This window comes from Cyprinus carpio, chromosome B10 (assembly GCF_018340385.1).
Source record: "Cyprinus carpio isolate SPL01 chromosome B10, ASM1834038v1, whole genome shotgun sequence".
NCBI lineage: Eukaryota > Metazoa > Chordata > Actinopteri > Cypriniformes > Cyprinidae > Cyprinus > Cyprinus carpio.
The window spans coordinates 24,079,390-24,100,916 of NC_056606.1; the positions used below are offsets into that span (position 1 = coordinate 24,079,390).

A 21,527-nucleotide genomic window follows, 5' to 3' on the forward strand; every position below is an offset into this window, starting at 1 on the left:
TAGTTTTAAAATCTCAATATAATGTTCTGCTCTGAAACTACTAATAGGTGGCTGGTTAATGTTCACTAACAGCCTAAGTATTTTTTTTTTTCCGAATCAAATCAATTCCTGATGGATCAAATGTAGACCTGGTCTAAACATATCCTGCTTTACGATTTTTTGCTCTGATATGAAAAGCACAAGTGCAAAAACATTTCTGTGAAGATGAATATGAAATACACAAGACTTCAAAATCAACTTAATATTATACTGTATTTGATAAACTGCTAAATATGAGGAAATGCTCTTCATATTCAGAACTTTCCTATTTGTTTTCAAACAGAATATCAAAAATCAAGCGTAACAGAAGTATTGATCTGTCATCTGAACTCACTCCCAGACATGCAAGGCTGAGTAAAGGAGTAAGTCTGTCATCTTACAGAGAAAACACAAGCTCTGGATAATACGGACATCTTATTTTCCATCATGTTCACTTCATATGGCTTTCAATGTTCACATCGTTCCAGTTCATCTCATATCAGTACATGACCATCACAGGAACATGATGTGTGCTCTAAAAACAGAGAGAGTAATGGTATAAAAGTATTAATTCATCAGTTTCCTGTAAAAGGATCTTTAGACACGGATCAAATAGAGCCCTTGTGACCTTTCACCAGTAAACCAGCTCTGAAACCACATTAAAGGAACAGTTCACCTGAAAATGAAAACGTCCTCAGTCTATCTGAGATCAGGATGAGTGTGTTTCTTCGTCAGGTTTGTAGAAATGTAGCACTGCATCAGTGTCTCATCAATGGATGCTCTGCAGTGAATGGGTACCGTCAGAATGAGAGTCCAAACAGCTGATAAAAACATCACAATAATCCACAAGTAATCCACAGCACTCCAGTCCAATCAGTGAACATCTGGAGAAGACAAAAGATGAAACACATCCAGCATTAAGACGTTTTTTTAACTCAAATACATAGAGTCTATAATCCATAATAACACTTACTGCAGTGAAAAAGTGCATCTCCTGTTGTGCTCTCACATCAAAATCCAGAAACATATTTGTTTAGAGCTGTTTAAACACTGCTTGATCTGTGCAGATTTCTCCCCTGATTCACACCAGAACACTTTTTCACTGGAGGAAGTGTTATTATGGATTATAGACTCATATTTGAGTTAAAAACATCTTAATGCTGGATGTGTTTCATCTTTTGTCTTCTCCAGATGTTCACTGATGGACTGGAGTGCTGTGGATTACTTGTGGATTATTGTGATGTTTTTATCAGCTGTTTGGACTCTCATTCTGACGGCACCCATTCACTGCAGAGCATCCATTGAGACACTGATGCAGTGCTACATTTCTACAAACCTGATGAAGAGACAAACTCATCCTGATCTGAGGGTGTGTACATTTTCAGCTAGTTTTCATTTTTGGGCAAACCCTTCCGTTAAACCAAACATCCTTTGTTTTTCTGTAAAAGAGCTGCGGAACATTTTTATTCACAGGCTGCAAAGAAGAGAAATCGAAAGATGGAAAGAAAAACAAACATGCATAAAGTGCTAGAACAAGTACATGGCTGAAAGAAAAGAAAAAGCTGGTTGTTATTGCTTGTGCGTGTGTGAGTCTAGGCTAACCGTTAATACGTCTTGCTATGATTATGTCAGAAGTATGCAGTGAGAAACTTACAAAAAAAACAAAAGTCAAGCCAATTAGCTGCTAGTGAGAAGCTTGAAAGACAACGCATGTCTTCTGTACATGCAACACTTTTGCGAATCCAAACCACTTTAACCCAAACACTGCAACTCAAGAGAAAGGAGATGCTACATGACTTCCATCGTGCTTCCAGAACACAAACGTTTGGCCTGAGAGACTCTGGCTTGCTTTAAGAGATGATGATCAAAACAAAGTAAAAAAATAATAATAATAAGACCAGTCTGACTGAAATGAATGACATCATAATGGGAGACTCTACTGGCTAGTGAAGCAACAGCATGAAGCAAGTGTCTGGGAACATATTCATTTAAACAGCTCTTGAAGACTCGACCGAATCCCAGCATGCACCTCTGCAGAGCTGGCAACCGCGCATCATCTTCTGCATATAGATATAGAACACTAGGTCCTGTGCCCTTCAAGGTCTGAATGCTTCCAGAACAAAAGCAACACAGGCAAAAACAACATGATCAAATTTAGTAGATGCAGCGGTGTAGCTGTGAATGGTGCTGGTCTCAGTCCAGCGGCGTGGGGTCAGCGATGGGCATGGTGTGCAGAACCTCGTCCAGCAGCTGCAGCGCGCGGTGCAGGTGGATCTCGATCCAGCAGGGCGTCTCTTTGATGCTCTGTCGGGGGTAAAGACCCCAGCCCTTGACGAAGCTCATGCGCAGGATGCAGAGCCGGCGGAGGTCATCCACACCGATCCCAGCCGCCGCAGACAAACCTACACGAGAGATTAATGATTTGAATGATTCTGATAGCTTATCCAGCTGAAGCCACTAGATGCGGCGCTGCTACAGTTCATTCAAAATATTGTGGAGAAAGCCAGCATCAATACAGAGAAGATGTTGTTTACGGTGAAACTGAAACTGAGCCGTTCACACAGAATGAATATTTATTGCATTTTCTGTCTATCTATCAGCGCTGCACTCGCGTCACACACAAGAGAGACGCATGTTTAGAAAGACATGGAAAATTAACGCAAGTTCAACTTTTAAAAAACACGTCTCGGGACTTTATGACGGGTTTCTCCCATCACACTGCATCTCATGTTTTTACATGAAGAAAGGAGTCTCTGTGATTGGTTTTCGGTCCTTTGCATTAAACTATACATACATGCATGATGCTGTTTTGCTTTAATTGTTTAAGCACTTTATTAATTATATATGGCTTATAAACATTAAACATTATGTACTTTTTTTCCACATATAGTCGTGTTATTTTATTGCTTTGAAGAAATGTGCATTAGTAATATTAGCTTGATGCGCCCTCTTGTGGCCTCAGGAGAGAAGACAAAAGCTTTTTTTTTTTTCCCCTAACTGAAATTAATAATAATATATATTATAACTGATAATATTTAAGTACAAAATTCAAATTTGTTTTTTCAACAGCCCTAGTGACCACATGATGCACTTTACACCAAAACAGATTCAGAACTATGCAAGCTTGCTTTCACCATGCAATAAAATGTTTAAAAAGTAATTGCAGCTTTTAAACTGCAGAATTCTTAATTTATTTTCCTTGCAATTCTGAGTTTGTCTCACAATTCTGACTTTTTTCTACATTCCTGAGAGAAAGAGTCAGAATTGTAAGATGTAAACTCAGAATTCTAAAATTGCAGGATGTAAAGTTCTATAAAACAATTCTCAGGAAAAAAGTCATAATTGAGAGATAAATTCACAGTTAAACAAACGAGACTTGTGAGAGAAAAAGTTGCAAGAAACTTTTTTATATTCTGTGTCAGAAAAAAACAACAACTGCGAGATGAAAGATCAGATTTTAAAAAAATAAATACATTTTTAAATTCCAAGATATAAACTCATTATTCAGAGAAAAAACATTGCAAGATGTAAACTTAGAATTCTGGGAAAAACTAATTTTGAAACAAAAATTGCGGGAAAAAAGAAAAACATTTTTTTATTTTTTTTTCCCCCCTCTGAGTTCTGAGCTTACAGCTTGCAGTTTTTTCTTTTTTTCCTGGGAAATCAGATTTTTATTTTATTTTTTTATTTTTTTCAGAATTCTGAGTTAATCCTGCCATATTTTTTTTTTTTTTTTTTTTGGATAAAATAAGAATTCCCATGAAAAAAAAAAAAAGTTAAAATTGCAAGATATAAACTAGGAATTCTGGGGGGAAAAGTAAAAAAAAAAAAAAAAAAAAAAAAAAAAAAAAAAAAAAAAAATGGCAGGATTAACTCAGAATGAAAAAAATTGCATAAAAAAAAAAATAAAAATCTGATTTCCCAGGAAAAAAAAGAAAAAACTGCAAGCTGTAAGCTCAGAACTCAGAGGGGAAAAATAAAAAATTGGGAGAGAAAAACTTAGAATTCAGAGGAAAATTCTGAAACTCACAATTCTGAAAAACACCAAAATTTGCAAGATGAAAACTCATTTTTAAATGCATAATTTGCAATTGCTAGATATAAACTTGCAATTCTGAGAAAACATTGGTAAATTGTGAGAAAAAAAGAATTTGTCACTTTTATCTTATGTTTTTATTCCGTGGTAGAAACAAGCTTCCAAACACAACACTACTGCAGCAGAAATCATGCTGGAAAATTCTGATTATTACAATAGAACTACACTCGTTTAGATAGCAACTTTGTTTTGAAACAACACTAATGTGTGTGCTATTAAAATCTGTGAACTGTAGTTTTTGCACAGTTCATATGAACGGTCTATTTCAATGTCAAAAGGCGACAGGTTTGCAGTGCTGGAGTGTAAGCACTTACTGATAGCAGGAGCGATTCCTCCCACGGATCCGGGGCCCGGGATGTTCCCGGCCACCGCTGCTGCTTGAGCGGCCGCCGCTGCTTGTGCCGTCGCCGCCTGCTGCTGCATCTGTCTGTGACACTGACGCAGATCAAACACCTGCAGGACACAACACCAGCTCACGCTTCAGACGCAATGTCAAGCTCCTCTGTGACCGTCAACTAACAGCTGCATGTGTACTACTCAGAATTAAGAGGTGTTTCAGCCTTGTGTAGTGTTCTGATTATATTTAGTTTTTTATCATCAAGTTATTTTACAAGTGATCATTACAATGATTGGTTTCTTCCAATTCAGTTAGTATAAGGGTCAAAGACGAAAAAGGGTTTAAGCATAAAAACAATTAGTGTAATAGTGCTTTAAATTGTTGTCCCCCCCTCCAAAAAAAAAAAAAAAATCATTTTAATTTAATTGCAATTTTGTTTTTGTTTATCTGAGCAAAAAATAAATATCATACATTTCCCCCTGATTTACAGAAGACACCCACTAAAATCTCATTCAGTGTAACAATCTCGTCAGGCATATTTACAACAAAAATCAATTTATGACATATTAAAAGACTAATTACTTTCACCCCAAATACTAATGAGTTGTAATTTTACATTTTTAACATTTGCCACTATCCTAGGTTTTGCCCATTTGTCAGTAAGAATTTTTTACTCATTTAAAACACAAAATTAATATGCTCCCTTATTCTTTTATATATTTTAATATGTACAATGATGAATAGGCAAGTTGTTTGAATTTTACCATAAATATTGTGTTACACTGAATGACAATGTAACAATATTTAAACCAAATTTTGACATTTTATTCTCCAAAAACTTATTTGAAACCTTAAAAGTAGAAACTTTGCTTACATTTAATGTGCTTTCTATAAAATTTCTTTTGATGCGGACATCATAACGTCTTTGACCCGTATACACATATATAACAAATAAAAAGCATTTTTTGAGTTTACAGAATTTAAGATTGAGGAAGTCACAGACTGTTTATAACAGATAATCTGACACCAGGGTTAGTACAAAAACCATTTAAAATGAGTTAGTTACGTGAAATAAAATAAACATTAACTGAAATAATATTTTAAAAACTCGTCTGGTCGTTTCTCAATTTCATTTTGTTCAACTTGATGCACGCTAAAATTAACATTATTAAAAACTACAGACATACATTTACAAATATAAAGAATAAATGTGATAAAAAAACCATTAAAATTACAAAAAACATACAAAATTAAAAAAAAACTAAACACACACAGAAAACCTGTTTTAGGAGTGGAGCTCTGAGAATGCTTAATTTATGTGAAGACATCGGACGTCCCTCTCGTTCTGACCTTGATGTATGCGCTGGGGTAGATCTTGTGCACAGCGTCTCCAGGAGCGCGGCCGGCTTCACGGTCCAAGTAGTAGCTCTGGACGAAGACGGCGTGATCGCTCAGACAGCGAACCCAAACATCGCCTTCACCTTTACACTCCAGCTGGACGCCCTTCCCGATGTGCAGTCTGAAAACACCAGATCAAGCACAATAATCAATAGACGTGCGCCGGTCCCATATTCAGTGTTTGCTGCATTAGTTTGCGCTTCTATTGGATCAGCACGTCATTGTTCGGTACAATTTATTGGTTACGACAGTCAAGATGATAAAACTCTCCCCAGGGTGCTGCAGTCTATTAAAGCTGCTGCGGTCTGTGATCTCGTCAGTAATAATCACGCAGCAATAATGCGGAGGAAAAAAAGACAAACCCTGAAAACTATGATTGTCTGTAAACTTTCAGATACAGACAGAACACAACTGAAGAGTGTACGCCATCTGCGTCCAGCTCAGATTTGTCGAAATGGCGCTACGCTGATTTGGAGAGACACAGAGGAGAATAAAGTCGTTTCTTTTGCTTTCTTCATGTACAAAAGGTATTCTCATCGCTTCATGACGTTACGGTTGAATCACTGATGGCAGATGGAGTATTCTGACGATGCTTTTCATACTTTCCAGGAGCTTGACACTGTTATTTATTTGGCAGTCTATAGGACAGTCACAAGCCTCCCGGTTTTCATCCAAAATATCTTAAATTGTGTCCCAAAGACGAACAAAGCTTTTACGGGTTTGGAACAACATGGGGGTAAGTGATTAATGACAAAATTTTCATTTTGGGATGGAGTATCCCTTTAAGTAAAGATCATGTTCCATGAAGATATTTAGTAAATGTCCTACCGTAAATATGTATTGCTAAGAACTTCATCTGAACAACTTTAAAGATGATTTTCTCAATATTTAGATTTTTTTGCTCCCTCAGATTCCAGATTTTCAAATAGTTGTATCTCAGACAAATATTGTCCTCCTAACAAACCACACATCAATGGAGAGATGATTTATTCAGCTTTCAGATTTAAAAAAAATTACCCTTATGACATAGAAACTGCAATTTTGCTTAAAATGTTAAGTAAAGTAGTACAAATGTATCTGCACAGCAGAAGAATTCATGAGGAAAAAATGTAGCTCGAGAATCGTGTAGGAATGAGATGGTGAGGTGCCTGAGGATTCCCACGCCTGATAATAATCATCAGTTTCATCAGGATCTCAGTGTCAGCTGTACCTCGCTCTCTCGATGGCCTCCGTTCTGTGGACGTTGCTGAGCTGGCCGAGGCAGAAGCGATCTCCTCCGGAGGGGTCCACATACCCGTCCACGGTCACGATGGGACAGGACGAGGGATTGAAGGTCTCGCCCACTTGAACGTCCATCTCGAAGTAAGCGATGGAGCACCAGTACTCTGGAGCTGCCCGAGAGCAGGAGACCATAAGACATCCGCACACGAGCGAGACGAGATCGTAACAGAAGCAAACTCTTACCAGGGTGGTTGGATATCGGAGGCTGGAACGCGATTTCATTGTGAACGGGCCCTTAACAAAAAAAAAACAAAAAACTATAAATACATAGCTAACTTTCCAAATCACAAATCAAAAACTTTAAAATGATGTCTAACTTTAATCCCTTCCCCAGAAATAACCAATTCTACCACATTTTATTTTGCATTTATGCTATTCAACCCCAGTGTCCATTCCTCACAAATACGCAGTAAAAATCCCCCATTATAAAGTGAAGAAATAACAGATTTAACAGGCAAATGTTACATTGTGACCATGCTTTTGCATTTATGCTTCTCCAAATGTTACACTCTAATTGTGATTCACCATGCTCTTTACTGCATTTATGCTTCTCCATGAATACATTTAAAGCCATTACGCAGGGTTTTCTTAGGGAAATTTGTGGACAGTTGTTTTGTAAGAATGACTGTCCTGCTAGTTGGTCACAAAAATTTCCAAGAATTTAGTACAAGTATTTTATTGTTTTATTTTCCCAAAAATCCAGACTAGCACCAGTACCAAGTCTCACACTCTAATATCTATTATCTGTAGAGCTCCAGAGCCGGGGGTGGAGCTCAGTGGAGTAGTAGTTCTGTCTGAGGTGAGACTCACAGAAGTGGTGCTGGGTGGGCCATGGGCGGATGATGCTGCAGATGGCCGTTCTCACGGTGAGGCACAGTGGGGGGGAAGTTACTGTTCCTCGTCCAGCTGGAGCTGGCGTCTGTGGACAGAAGAGCAGAGAGCGCACGTCTGACTCCGCACATCAGATTAACTCATGCTCTGAATACTGAATGCAGGAGATGCTGAAAAGCTTTCGGACCTCTAGGAGGAGCTGCTGGGTGGGGAATGTACACTGAGGGCTTACTGTGATGGTACGTGGAGGGCTGGCCGGGGGGAAGCCATTTGCTGTGAGCCCTGCCCCGTCCCCAGAGGCAATCTGCAGGCAGACCATCGCTGCTGTGGCTTCCTGAGAGAACGCTATTGGGCTGAGCTGGGGAGAGAGAGGGCGGCATGCACACATCAACACACACACAAACCATGAAACACCAGGACTGAGCGGCGTGACCGCAAGCGTGCATCACTGTACCAGCCATTCCTTATCATGGTATCAATGCAAATCATAATTTCTATTATGACAAAAATCATTAGGATATTAAGTTAAGATCATGTTCCATGAAGATATTTAGTAAATTTCCTACTGTAAATATATCAAAACTTAATTTTTGATTTGTAATATGCATTACTAAGAACTTCATTTGAACAACTTTAAAGATGATTTTCTCAATATTTAGATTTTTTTGCTCCCTCAGATTCCAGATTTTCAAATAGTTGTATCTCAGACAAATATTGTCCTCCTAACAAACCACACATCAATGGAGAGATGATTTATTCAGCTTTTCATATTTCAAAACACTGACCCTTATGACTGGTTTTGTGGTCCAGGGTCACATATATGGTTTATCGGTGTTCTTCAAGCAATCTTGGGTACTTTTATATGGATAAAGTTTATTTATAATGCAATGCTCATCAACATTATCACTGTATATAATAATAATAATAATAAAATAGTATGATTTCTGCCTCATTCTGTGATATGAAACCATGTCTGATCAAAATTATTTCAAACACTCGACTGATGTTATGAAGTTAATTTGGAAAAAAAGCATGTCTATAAACTATATCTTTGTTGGACAACAGGTGTGTAAACAGGTTCATACACATGCAAAACTGTGCCATGGAAGTACATTTATTCAAGGCTCAAACACTGTACAGCCCTGACCAAACCAGTTCCAGCAACAACGTAACAGTATAAACGCTACAGCAGAATGTCTACGGTCACAGCACCGAGCCCTGTTGCACACCAATGACGAATGAGACGCCTCCACAAACGAGAAAGCTTTTCAGCATGGCCTGTGTGTTTAAGGATATGAGCAAGCGACTGTGATGCGTGTCGTACTTGTGGATCCCACTGCGATGCTGGAGAAGGCGGAGGTGGAGGCCGAGCTGCTGCCCTCTGCTGGCGGGAGCATGGTGGGCGTGTTGAAGGGCTCCGGGGCCACCGCTCGAGAGGGAGGGTGTTGAATCGTCTGCATGTGTCCCTCAGTGCTGGACAGAGCCTGTTGCCCTTCATAATCATACTCATCCTTCACCATCAGACCCGACGGACCTGAAAACAATTATACAGAGACACACATTACATCACGTCAGCATCTGAAAAACAGTTTACGTCCATAATGTTTCATGTTCGATTGGATGCTAAAAAAAAGATTGCTGATTATGACACTTTTATGACTCGAGGAGAATTCAAGACAGTATTAATTTCATAGTTTTCATGTAAATTTAAAAATCATTTTAAATACATAATAGAAATGTATTATATATACAACATGTTTTATAACATAACACTTTATAATATTGTGTCTTAAAGTGACAGCAGACTAAAACATTTGCTACAGCCTGTGTCCTTAAAGGGACAGTTCACCCAAAAGTAAAAATATCTGTCATCATTTTCTCTCCCTCATGCTGTTCCAAACCTGTATGAATGACTTTATAGATATTCATAGATACAGTTGTTTGTCCCCATTGAAAAAACTACTATGGAAGTCAATAGTGATCATCACCGGTTTAGTTACCAATATTCTTCAAAATAACTTATTTTATGTTTCAAACAAGAGAGAAACTCATACAGGTTTGGAACAACATGACAGATAGTACATTTTTGGGTGAATTATCCCTTTTAATTTGGATTAATCTCTTCAAAAAGGACAAAGACACTCAGAAACCAAGTCTTTTTTTCATCGAGCATCACTCACCAGAGCCTGACAGTGTGAGTCCAGATAAATCTAGAAGAAAACACAGGATAGTTGAATTAAATAGAGGCCATAATGAATGAGCTTTACGCTATTTAAACAAACATGAAACGAACCTATTCCTGGAGACACGACTCTCTCGTAATGGTAAGGGTTCACACACACGCTGTCACACTTCAGGTCAAAGGCAAACTGGCACTACCATTACTTGACGTGTTTCAACTCGTTCTTATGAAGGTCCGGCCATCGCCATAACCGTGCGTAGATGACATGTGGGAATCCTTTACGACCAGCCACCTAAAGGCAGAAGAGCGTTACAGAAACAGCCATTTACACTGACATACCAGTAGGGCTGTGCATGATATTCTTCATATTCTGTGTGATGGTCAGTGCATAGAAATGAATCTTTTCCAATAAGTTTAAATTGATTTTTCATCATCTTTTGAGTCAAGTTCTTACATTTAATCAGTGAATTAGAATAATAAGACATTTGAGCTGTTACTGAGCAAATTAAATCAGTATCAACAAAATTAATCTTTGCAATGCAGAGGAAACACAGAAGCTGCGTCTAAAGAGGCATTTAGATGTGTTTACACACTATTTAATGCAGGACATTAATGCATTTAACCTGCAGTTACAAATGCATTTATAATGTTTTGATATATTAAACAGTGAAAAGTGAGTCATTGTGATTGAACCGAATCATTTAAACAGTTGATTCATTCAGGAACGAAACACTGTCAGAGACAACAGTGCTGTGGCTGTGTTTGGAATTATTTTTGTTGTCAGATTAGCACAAAAACAGGAACTATGATGTCTAAAACATAAGTCTTCTTGTTTGTTGAACTGTTGCATAAAATCAGTATCACATTTGTAATCGTGCTGATGTTTGGATGTGTGTGCATTTACATTCTAAATGCATTTTAATAGACTGACTCATGCAGTGAAAGAACGCAGTCTAAATTCGCACTAGTCTAATCTACTAGACTTCATCATGTAATGTATGCATGCACTCTGTTTTGTTCGGTTATGGTTAGGTTTTTGCGATATACACCTGCAGACGGCCGTCTAGTGTTCTCTGTATGGTCACACACTTGCTGGGATGAGCGCCGTTGGTGGTGATGGCGGTGATGAGCGAATCCAGCTCATCTTTCTTCTCCTTCAGTTTCTTCACCAGACTCTCGATGGCCCGCTTGGCGAACGTCTCGCTCTCGCCGCCCTGTCTGTGACACATCAGACTGTGCACGATGCTCAGACAGGCGTCGTTACTGGTGGGGGTGTTTGTGATGGACATCCTGCGCTGGTTATGGGCCTCAGAGAGGCTCCCGTGTGCCGCTTCAAACTCGTTTCAGCAATAAACTGCTGCCGGTGAAGGGTCCATCCAAACAGTACCTGCGGAAGAATTGAGATTGATAATGTTAACGAGCGATTGAAGGTTTTCCCTCAATTATATTGCATGCTTTTATAGAAAAAAACTATCTGAATTGAGTTGATAATATGGAAACCTGTTTTCACCACCACTAGATTAAAAAAAAAAGGTAATTGCAACTTTATATTTCACACTCCAGCTTTTTTTTCCTTGCAACTGCGAATTTGCATCCCGGAGTTCTGACTACTTTTCTCAGCACCGTCAGAAAAACGCACAATTCTGACATTGTCTCACAAATTTATATCATGCAATTCTCACTTTATAACTCGCAATCATTCAGAATTGTTAGATAAAGTCCCAACTACCTTTTTTATTTAATTTATTTAATTCAGCATCAAGCTTCCATCATGTATGTATATGGAATTTGTTTAACATATTATATAGACACATGTAATAACATTTTATTTAAAAAAAATACTACATATGTAAAATATCCAATTATAATACATTCAAAATGTACACATTATTTATATAAAAAGCATTATATAATATAAAAATGCGGTTTATATTACGTCAGAACATCAACTTCATATTCGGATATTGGTTTTAGTAAAATTTAAAGCTAAACGACTGTTTAAAGCAAATATAAGCACTTAAATAAACCTCTTACGTTAGAGCGGCTCAATACTCTGACAGCACAAACATAAGAGTTTAAAACGCGTCTCACAACACAATAATCCTTCACACACTTGATTTCAGACCAGCTGCGAATACTTATAAAGGTGTGGAAGTGTCGTGAACTCGTGAATGTGATGAAGTGATTTATAAATGAGCTGAAGAGGATGTAAACAACGCGAGATCTGCGTGTTAGCATAACATGCTAATGCTAGCACACAAGCGGCGGTTGATTCAGATTTTATGATATAGACAAGTAAAACACATTTAAATGTGAACATTTGTATTGAAATGACATACCTGTTGTGTCTCCGCTAAATGAATATGTGTATATCTGTTCAGTTTTGGTGTGAATCTTGTTAGCGGCTAACCGCGCGTAACTCACACTTACGCGTTCCGCTGATATCTACAACGATTTACACGTCAAGAGCTCTTCATTTGAGCGAGGACTCTGTTAGACTTGATTTGGCACAATATATTATTAAGAGGGGGGCAAAAGCAGTCACTGCGATCAACAAAAATAAACAGTGTAGCCGCAACGGTCTCGACGCACCACCTCACGCCCTGCCGCGCAATATGGCGAACTGCGCATGCGCACTGCGCTGAGTCCGGCTGCGCCTCTGTGGATATAGTACACACTTATAAGTAGACATATATACACTTGTTTGGGCATCAGAGGCACATTCCAAATCAGCGAGATTTTTGTCAACATTTGACACATATACTGTCATGTATAAAGACCCAAATAATACTTATATACACATATCTCCTGTGACCTTTCTTCTGTTTAAAAATATGTTTTCTTTAGATTGTTCGACTGTTCAAAATAGAATATAGGATAATATAAATTAATTACAAAAATGAATATACAAAAATGTACTGACTCTAAAAGACTAACAAAGCCTTTCCCAAATAAAGCGATTGGCGATACACGCTTTGAAGTTCTGGTTAATGATTCGCGAACCAGTTTTCAGTTCTGAATCAAAAGACTCGCTCCGAAGTTCCGAACCGAATCAAATGATTCGCGATGATCGCTTTTAAGTTCCGATCTGGTTAATGATTCGCGAACCAGTTTTCAGTTCTGAATCAAAAGACTCGCTCCGAACCGAATCAAATGATTCGCGATACTCGCTTTGAAGTTCCGATCTGGTTAATGATTCGCGAACCAGTTTTCAGTTCTGAATCAAAAGACTCGCTCCGAAGTTCCGAACCGAATCTAATGATTCGCCATACACGCTTTGAAGTTCCGATCTGGTTAATGATTCGCGAACCAGTTTTCAGTTCTGAATCAAAAGACTCGCTCCGAAGTTCCGAACCGAATCAAATTGATTCGCGATACTCGCTTTGAAGTTCCGATCTGGTTAATGATTCGCGAACCAGTTTTCAGTTCTGAATCAAAAGACTCGCTCCGAAGTTCCGAACCGAATCAAATGATTCGCGATACTCGCTTTGAAGTTCCGATCTGGTTAATGATTCGCGAACCAGTTTTCAGTTCTGAATCAAAAGACTCGCTCCGAAGTTCCGAACCGAATCTAATGATTCGCCATACACGCTTTGAAGTTCCGATCTGGTTAATGATTCGCGAACCAGTTTTCAGTTCTGAATCAAAAGACTCGCTCCGAAGTTCCGAACCGAATCTAATGATTCGCCATACACGCTTTGAAGTTCCGATCTGGTTAATGATTCGCGAACCAGTTTTCAGTTCTGAATCAAAAGACTCGCTCCTAAGAACCAAACCGAATCAAATGATTCGCGATACTCGCTTTGAAGTTCCGATCTGGTTAATGATTCGCGAACCAGTTTTCAGTTCTGAATCAAAAGACTCGCTCCGAAGTTCCGAACCGAATCAAATGATTCGCGATACTCGCTTTGAAGTTCCGATCTGGTTAATGATTCGCGAACCAGTTTTCAGTTCTGAATCAAAAGACTCGCTCCGAAGTTCCGAACCGAATCTAATGATTCGCCATACACGCTTTGAAGTTCCGATCTGGTTAATGATTCGCGAACCAGTTTTCAGTTCTGAATCAAAAGACTCGCTCCGAAGTTCCGATCTGAACCATAAGATTCACGAACCCGCTCTAATGTTCGGATCTGAATCAAATGATTCGCCATAGGCGCTCTGAAGCGAGCACTTCGAAACTGCGAATCATTTCGCGACTCATGGCAACCCCCCTTCACTAAGTGCTTTTTAAAATCATTTGTTTATTTTTTTTAATTATATTGATAATACATGTATATTATTTATTCATTTAATCCAATATTTAGTTTATTTTTTACTTAGCCTATATAATATGCATTTGAATCAAATCTTTATTATTATATTTATTTCAATCACATTTATGAATGTATCATTCACTATTTATTGCTTTAAATTCAATTTATTTTAATATTTTTTTGTTTCATTCAAATTTATTTAGAATGTGTCCTTTGCCAAACAAAAATGTTTAAAAATAAGGCAATAATATAACTCAAAAAATGAATTAATTTATTTAAAAAATACTAATACTTTAAACAATTAGCTATATTTATTCATTTAAATATTTCAGTCAAGAGCATTATAAATAGACTACATTCTTTTCGGTCCTTGGGTTGCCAGGTATTCATTCCTAGAATCAACACACATATAATAATAATAATAATAATAATAATAATAATGTATGTTAATTTTTTTTTGTCTGCAGATACAGATATATAAGTAGCCCGTGGCTCTGTAATTTTTCCTGCAACTACATGTTTAGAATAGACCAATTGTGCAGGAAAACACTGATGAAACCTCCACAAAAGCTTCTTTAGATTATTAAAATGTTCTCCAAACTAAAATAAAAATGGTTCTTGAAGGAACTGATCACTAAAAGTTCTTTGAGGAACCAAAAATGCCTCTTTCATTGCATCGCAGTGAAAATAACACAAAGCAATGCATAATATAGTTACACTATACACTGTAGATTTAGGAGGCAGAGGAAGTGAAGGCATGGAGACCGTTGCTGTTGGTGCTCAGGAATCTGACACAGCTCTTGGAGTGAGGTCTCATCCTGAGTGAGGGTCCGACACGTCTGGCTTTTTCACACCTGCTTATCACCGCTGTGCAAGAGAAGGTGGCTGTGGCTCGCACGGCATGTGGCCATCAGGGACTCGAACATTCACACTCGTTACAATCGACTGCACTGACATCTCCATGACGAAGCACTAACATCCACAGAACCTTTCCATTCACAGAATACTCTTACAACTTTTCTTTTTCTTTTTTTTTTGCAACAATGCCATAGAAAAACGTTTTTGGTTTCCTCCATACACAGCAGCAAAAAGTTTTTGAAATTTAAAATATTTAGTTTCAACCTTCATAAACCAAAACGTGTCCCTGCAGCACAGAAGCAGTCATAAGCAGCACAGGTATATTTGTAGCAATAGACAACAATACACTGTATGGGTCAAAATTATACATTTCTCTTTTATGACAAAGATCATCAGGATATTAAGTAAAGATCATGTTCCATGAAGATATTTTGTAAATTTTCTACTGTAAATATATTAAAACTTATTTTTTGATTAGTAATATGCATTGCTAAGAACTTCATTTGAACAACTTTAAAGATGATTTTCTCAATATTTAGATTTTTTTGCTCCCTCAGATTCCAGATTTTCAAATAGTTGTATCTCAGACAAATATTGTCCTCCTAACAAACCATACATCAATGGAGAGATTATTTATTCAGCTTTTTGTATTTCAGGGGCAAGAAAACACATGTCCAATCTTACAGTAGCCTGCATTTAGGCTAAATGTAAATCTGGATGGAAAAGCCAAGTATGCAACATTCACTAGTCATAGACAACAAACACTGTAAAAATGATACGATCAATAACATATTTTTCCATTATCTTTAACTTTTCAACTTCATTTATGAATTAAGTCAGTTAGTATAATAAGTTCAGTTAGAATCACTTGCACAGCCGATTTGATTATACTTATGAACTTTAGGTGTGTAGAATTGTTTGACAGTGAATAAAACTTTTACTTGGATTGAAATTATTTTAAATGCTTTTAAAATACACATTTATATTTTTAAAAATATAGAAAAATGTGCTAATAAATAAATGTATTAATAAAAATATATTTTTTTATTTTTTTATTTTGTTTTGTACATTGTGAAAAATATTTAAAAGTATTTTATTTTTATAAATTTTATTTTTATTAAAATATTTTGTTTTGCCATTTGGCCAAATAAACTCTCAGTGACCTTTTTCTTAGTGTGAAGAATATTTGAATAATCTAAAGAACATTCTTTGGCTAAGGAAGAACCTTTATTTGCAAGACTGTAGCAGAAAAAGCTTCTTTACATTTTTAAATGTTCTTCAAACTAAGAAAAAGGTAGCTATTTTAAGCATAGCACTAAAAGGTTCTCTGGGGAACCAGAAATGGTTCTTCTATGCTGCTTCTGCAAAAACACCCAACTTGAACCTTTATTTAATTATTATAAAGAACCTTTATCTATTATTATATAAAACATGAATGCACTGATCAAATTAAGCAGCATAACACTGTTATTTCAGCAGGTTTAGTTTCAACTTCACTCATAATAAGTGACAATAATTAAACACCTAAAAGCAGTGTGTTGTATATCACAATAGAAAACAGACAACTTTATAACTAATAAATATATTAGTGCTGTCAAACAATAATCACATCCAAAATAAAAGTTTTTGTTTGCATAATACATGTGTGTGTTCTGTGTATATTTATCATGTATATATAAACACACACATATAAACTATATGTTTTGAAAATTTATATTTTTATATTAATATAATTTATTTTATATATAAATATATTTAATATATGAACATATATTTTCCTGAAATATATAGATGCATGTGTGAGTATTTATATATACATAATAAATATATTTGACCACGGGCCACAAAATCAGTCATAAAGGTTAAATTTTTTGAAATTGAGGTTTATGCATCATCTGAAAGCTGAATAAATCATCTCTCCATTGATGTATGGTTTGTTAGGAGGACAATATTTGTCTGAGATACAACTATTTGAAAATCTGGAATCTGAGGGAGCAAAAAAATCTAAATATTGAGAAAATCATCTTTAAAGTTGTTCAAATGAAGTTCTTAGCAATACATATTACTAATCAAAAATTAAGTTTTGATATATTTATGGTAGGAAATTTACTAAATATCTTCATGGAACATGATCTTTACTTAATATCCTAATGATTTTTAGCATTAAAAAAATGGATAATTTTGACCCATACAATGTATTGTTGACTATTGCTACAAATTATTTAGTATGCTATGTTTTGTCCTCCAGGGTCACATACACAGTGCACATACATATATTATGTAATCAAAAACGTCTATTTTGGATGCGATTAATTATTTGACAGCACTAAAACATACATGAGGCAACAAGATACTGGATGTTCTGTTCGGAAACGACTGCTATAGACTATTGTGATTTGGAGTTTCTATCTGCATCCGCATTCCTTGACCACCATGCCCTCGTATTTATTATTCAAAACCACCACGCCGTTCTCGTTCTCGTAGAGCAGGGAGATGGGCTTGAGCTCGGTGGGAACGCAGCAGGCCTGCGCCGCTCTCTGAGGACTCTTCAGATTGAGCAGCGTCTGGACGATGGCGTGTTTGGTGGGCGTCACTTCTCGGGTCAGAGGATAATTGCACGCTCCGCGGCAGGTGAACGCCTGATAACCGGACGGAGCCAGGACGAACGAGTCCCAGCCGATGTCTTTAAAATCCACGTACATCTCGGCTTTCCTGCAGTCGTCTCGTTTAGCGCTGCGCCGGACTCTCGGCCCGTCGTTGTAGATCAGGTTCGAGTGCGTCTCGTCTTGATCCTCATCTGACCAGCGCTGGTTCTCCTCGTTCCTCTCGAGTTGATGGATTTCACTCGAGTCGTCTGAGAAGACGATCAGCGCAGGCTCGTGTTTTCCATCCAGGTCCCTGTCGATGTCCAGATCTACGTTCGTATTCCTAAGGTTTTCGATACGGACCTCCAGGCTGGGGGTCACAGTATTGATCTTCCTCCAGTGCTGGACGGCGTTGGTCATATCGAACACCTCCCAGCCGCTCTCCCTGCGATGCACGTGTTTTAATGCCAGTGGATCTCTCTCATAGCGTCCCTCGAACACGCTCACCCTCCACCCGGCTCCGGTGCGCTGCTGCGAGTCTGTCTTGAGGAGCACGTGGAGCCGCAGCTCGGCGCTGACCACACGCTCGTGACGCGGGACAGAGATGTTGAAGAGCAGACGGTGCGTCCGCAGGCTCTCACCGTGTGAGGTGTGTTCTGCAGATCAGAGACAGAGGAAGAACTTTAAATGAGTTTCAGTAAAACTGTTGAGGTGATGCAGCATATGATGGATGATGTCTGTCAATCTGTTATGTGTGCTTAAGGAAAAAAACTGAAGAAAAACTATAAATATTTGAAATTTCAATTTAAAGAACTTTTAAATAATATCACATTTATTAAAATATTAATGATTTCAATAATTGTTATAATTAAAAAAATCTAAAATTAAAAAAAAAGATTATTTACAGAATGGTAAATAATTCTAATAATAATAATATTTATTTATGTATAAAAATATCACTAATTATAATGATTTAATATAATAATTATGATTTAAAATGTTCAAATAAATCTAATACTAAATAGTAATAAAAATATCCTATTTATTAAAATAATTTAAAATCATTTATTTTTTTAAATTTATTATAATATAATACTAATTAGAATGATTTAATATAATAACCATTTAAAATGTTCAAAAGAAAACTAATAATAAATAGTAATAAAAATATATTTATTAAAATAATAATTTTGTCATTTATTGTTTTATATTTATTTATGTATAATAATAGCACTAATTATAATGATTTAATATAATAATTATCATTTAAAATGTTCAAATAAATCTAATAATAAATAGTAATAAAAATATCATATTTATTAAAATAATAATTTTAAATCATTTATTATTTATTTAAAGAATTGTTAAATAATTCTGATAATTAAAAAACAAATAATAATTTTTATATTAAATTTATAATTTAAAATAATTATTTGAAGTAATTTTAAGAATTGTTAAATAATTCTGATAATAATAAATATCATATTTAATTATGTAGTAGTAGTAATAATAATAATATTTCAATTATTTTACTATTTAATTATTATTTTAAAAGAATGTTAAATATCACATTTAAAAAGTAATAATAATCATAATAATATCATATTTAGTAAAATAATAAATATTTATAATAATAATAATATTTATTTATTTTCATTTAAATAATTATAGTTATAGTAATACTAATAAAAACATTCAATAATATCAAATTTCTTAAAATAATAATAATTCAAAATAATAGCTATTATTTAAAATATTTATTTGTAATAGTAATTTCATAAGTTATTCCAGGGGTAGGCAAGTTCGTTCCTAGAGAGCCGCAGTCCTGCAGAGTTCAGCTTCAACCCTAATCAAACACACCTGAACAAGCTCATCAATGTCTTTAGGATTACTAAGGCTACAGGCAGGTGAGGTTTTTTTTTAGGGTTGGAGCTGAACTCTACAGGACTGCGGCTCTCTAGGACCGAACTTGCCTACCCCTGAGTTATTCTAATTACTAAAAAACTGTGAAGAACGAAACCATGAAAAAAGGAACAGCACTCTGATCTCTAATGTTCAAATTCAAGACACAATATATACACAACAACATTCAACAATAAATAAATAAATAAATCACAATTAATGAACTTTGCAACACTGGCACTAAATTAAATGTAAGTTGAACTGAACTGAGTTGAATGATGACACTGATGTCTTCCGGAGAATTTGAATGTTACATAATTGATTAATTAACTGTTACTTTCGTGTTTATTAATGCTTTTAGACAATCTGTGTTGTACAAAGCATTATAGAAATAAATGTGACAAAGATTGCTAAAAGTTCTTTGAATGTTTTCTTTCCTTTTCTTTCTTTGAATGTATAACTATGATTGCTTGGTGTGTTTTTCTTCTTCATCTGAATTAACGTATATAGATAGATATGTGTATATCATATTATTTATAGAATGTTACTATATTTATGTTATTGTTACTTTCTGTCTGACCAAAGACGAACCAAATAAAAGCAAAAAAAAAGTTCTTTCAATGGATTTCTTTGCTTGTTTTTAATTAATATGTGTGTGTTTAACAAACACAGCGTCCTCACCTTCACTCCTGAAGCTCCTGACGATGTTAGCTGACGGCGCGGCGCTGCGGTCGCTGGTGAATCGCTCGTACAGTTCCAGCATGTACTCGGGTGGTTCAGTGCGGGGCCTCGGCCGGGGCCCCTGATCCGTCCAGTTCAACACCTGCAGAAACTGATCCAGAACCTCCTGCATGTCCACTTCATCCACAACACCAGGAGCGGAGCGAACCAGAGACGGCAGCAGGACGCAGAGGCTCAGGACACAAACACACCCAGAAACAGGCATGACTGCGCTCGGAGACGTGATGATGTGAAGTATCAGGATGATGTGAGGGTCAGGGACACCTGCGCAGGTCCGTCCGTCTCTCTTCGGCCTGACAGCTCGATGTGGTGCGAGAGGAAAAACAGCCTCGTCCTTGTGGATCTCGTGATGGAGTGTGGAGGGCAGGACTACGCTGTCGACCCTCTTGTGCTGACAAGTTTGGAGATGTTGCCACTCGGTCTGTGGGCCTTTCATAGTGTGTCCGGGTTCCTCACACTTCCTGTATCTTCTTTCCATGCATGCCTTTCTCAGACGTCCAGCTCAAACCTATGCGCTCCGACCGCTCGCTACATTCACATTTACACTGAGCAGACATACAGAAAGCACTTTAGCGATCAAAGGATGGCAAACACGTTATTAAAAGCAAGAAAAGTGACCCCTTTACAAATACTAACAGAAACCGTGGTACAAACACAGTTATTTGTTCAGTAGTTCAAGCTGAAGCTGGGTTATTTTAGTTAACAAAAGTAAAGCCATAAAAAAATATATTTTCGTTATTTGAAATAAAATAAAATATATTTAAAAAAAAAACTTAAAACTTGTTTTATTTCAGTTAATTGCATAACCGACATTTCTCATTTACATTTAGTTTAAGTTGATCTTTTATATAACTAAGACTGAAACTGAAATAAAAATTAATAAACACTATACAGACATATTAAAAAAAAAACTTAAATTAAAATAAAAACAATATAAAAACTAATTTAAAATATTAATAAAACTATAATAGTATTTTAGCATTGGAGTAGTCTGAAATAAAATACGAGATAATCTTAATAACATATTCACAATCAATAATATATT

The 21,527-nt window shown here is 36.4% G+C and overlaps 2 protein-coding genes across 2 annotated transcripts; both read right to left on the bottom strand.

Moving 5' to 3' along the window:
- Positions 1-1,321: 1,321 nt before the first annotated feature.
- smad4a (SMAD family member 4a) lies at positions 1,322-12,806 on the bottom strand. Its single transcript, XM_042733324.1, is given in 15 exon segments — positions 1,322-2,420; positions 4,429-4,567; positions 5,802-5,970; positions 7,060-7,240; positions 7,314-7,364; positions 7,941-7,947; positions 7,949-8,049; positions 8,194-8,221; positions 8,224-8,271; positions 8,273-8,319; positions 9,286-9,495; positions 10,142-10,171; positions 10,255-10,435; positions 11,193-11,530; positions 12,483-12,806. Coding segments are annotated over 14 exon segments (1,641 nt in total). The 5' UTR covers positions 11,433-11,530; positions 12,483-12,806; the 3' UTR covers positions 1,322-2,211.
- Positions 12,807-17,351: 4,545 nt separating this feature from the next.
- Positions 17,352-21,173, bottom strand: LOC109110483 (bone morphogenetic protein 10-like). The gene is made up of 2 exons (XM_042733325.1): positions 20,423-21,173; positions 17,352-18,495 (listed from the first exon to the last, which is right to left on the bottom strand). Exons 1-2 carry the CDS (start codon positions 20,958-20,960, stop codon positions 17,660-17,662), a joined length of 1,374 nt encoding a protein of 457 aa, XP_042589259.1. The 5' UTR covers positions 20,961-21,173; the 3' UTR covers positions 17,352-17,659.
- Positions 21,174-21,527: the final 354 nt, after the last annotated feature.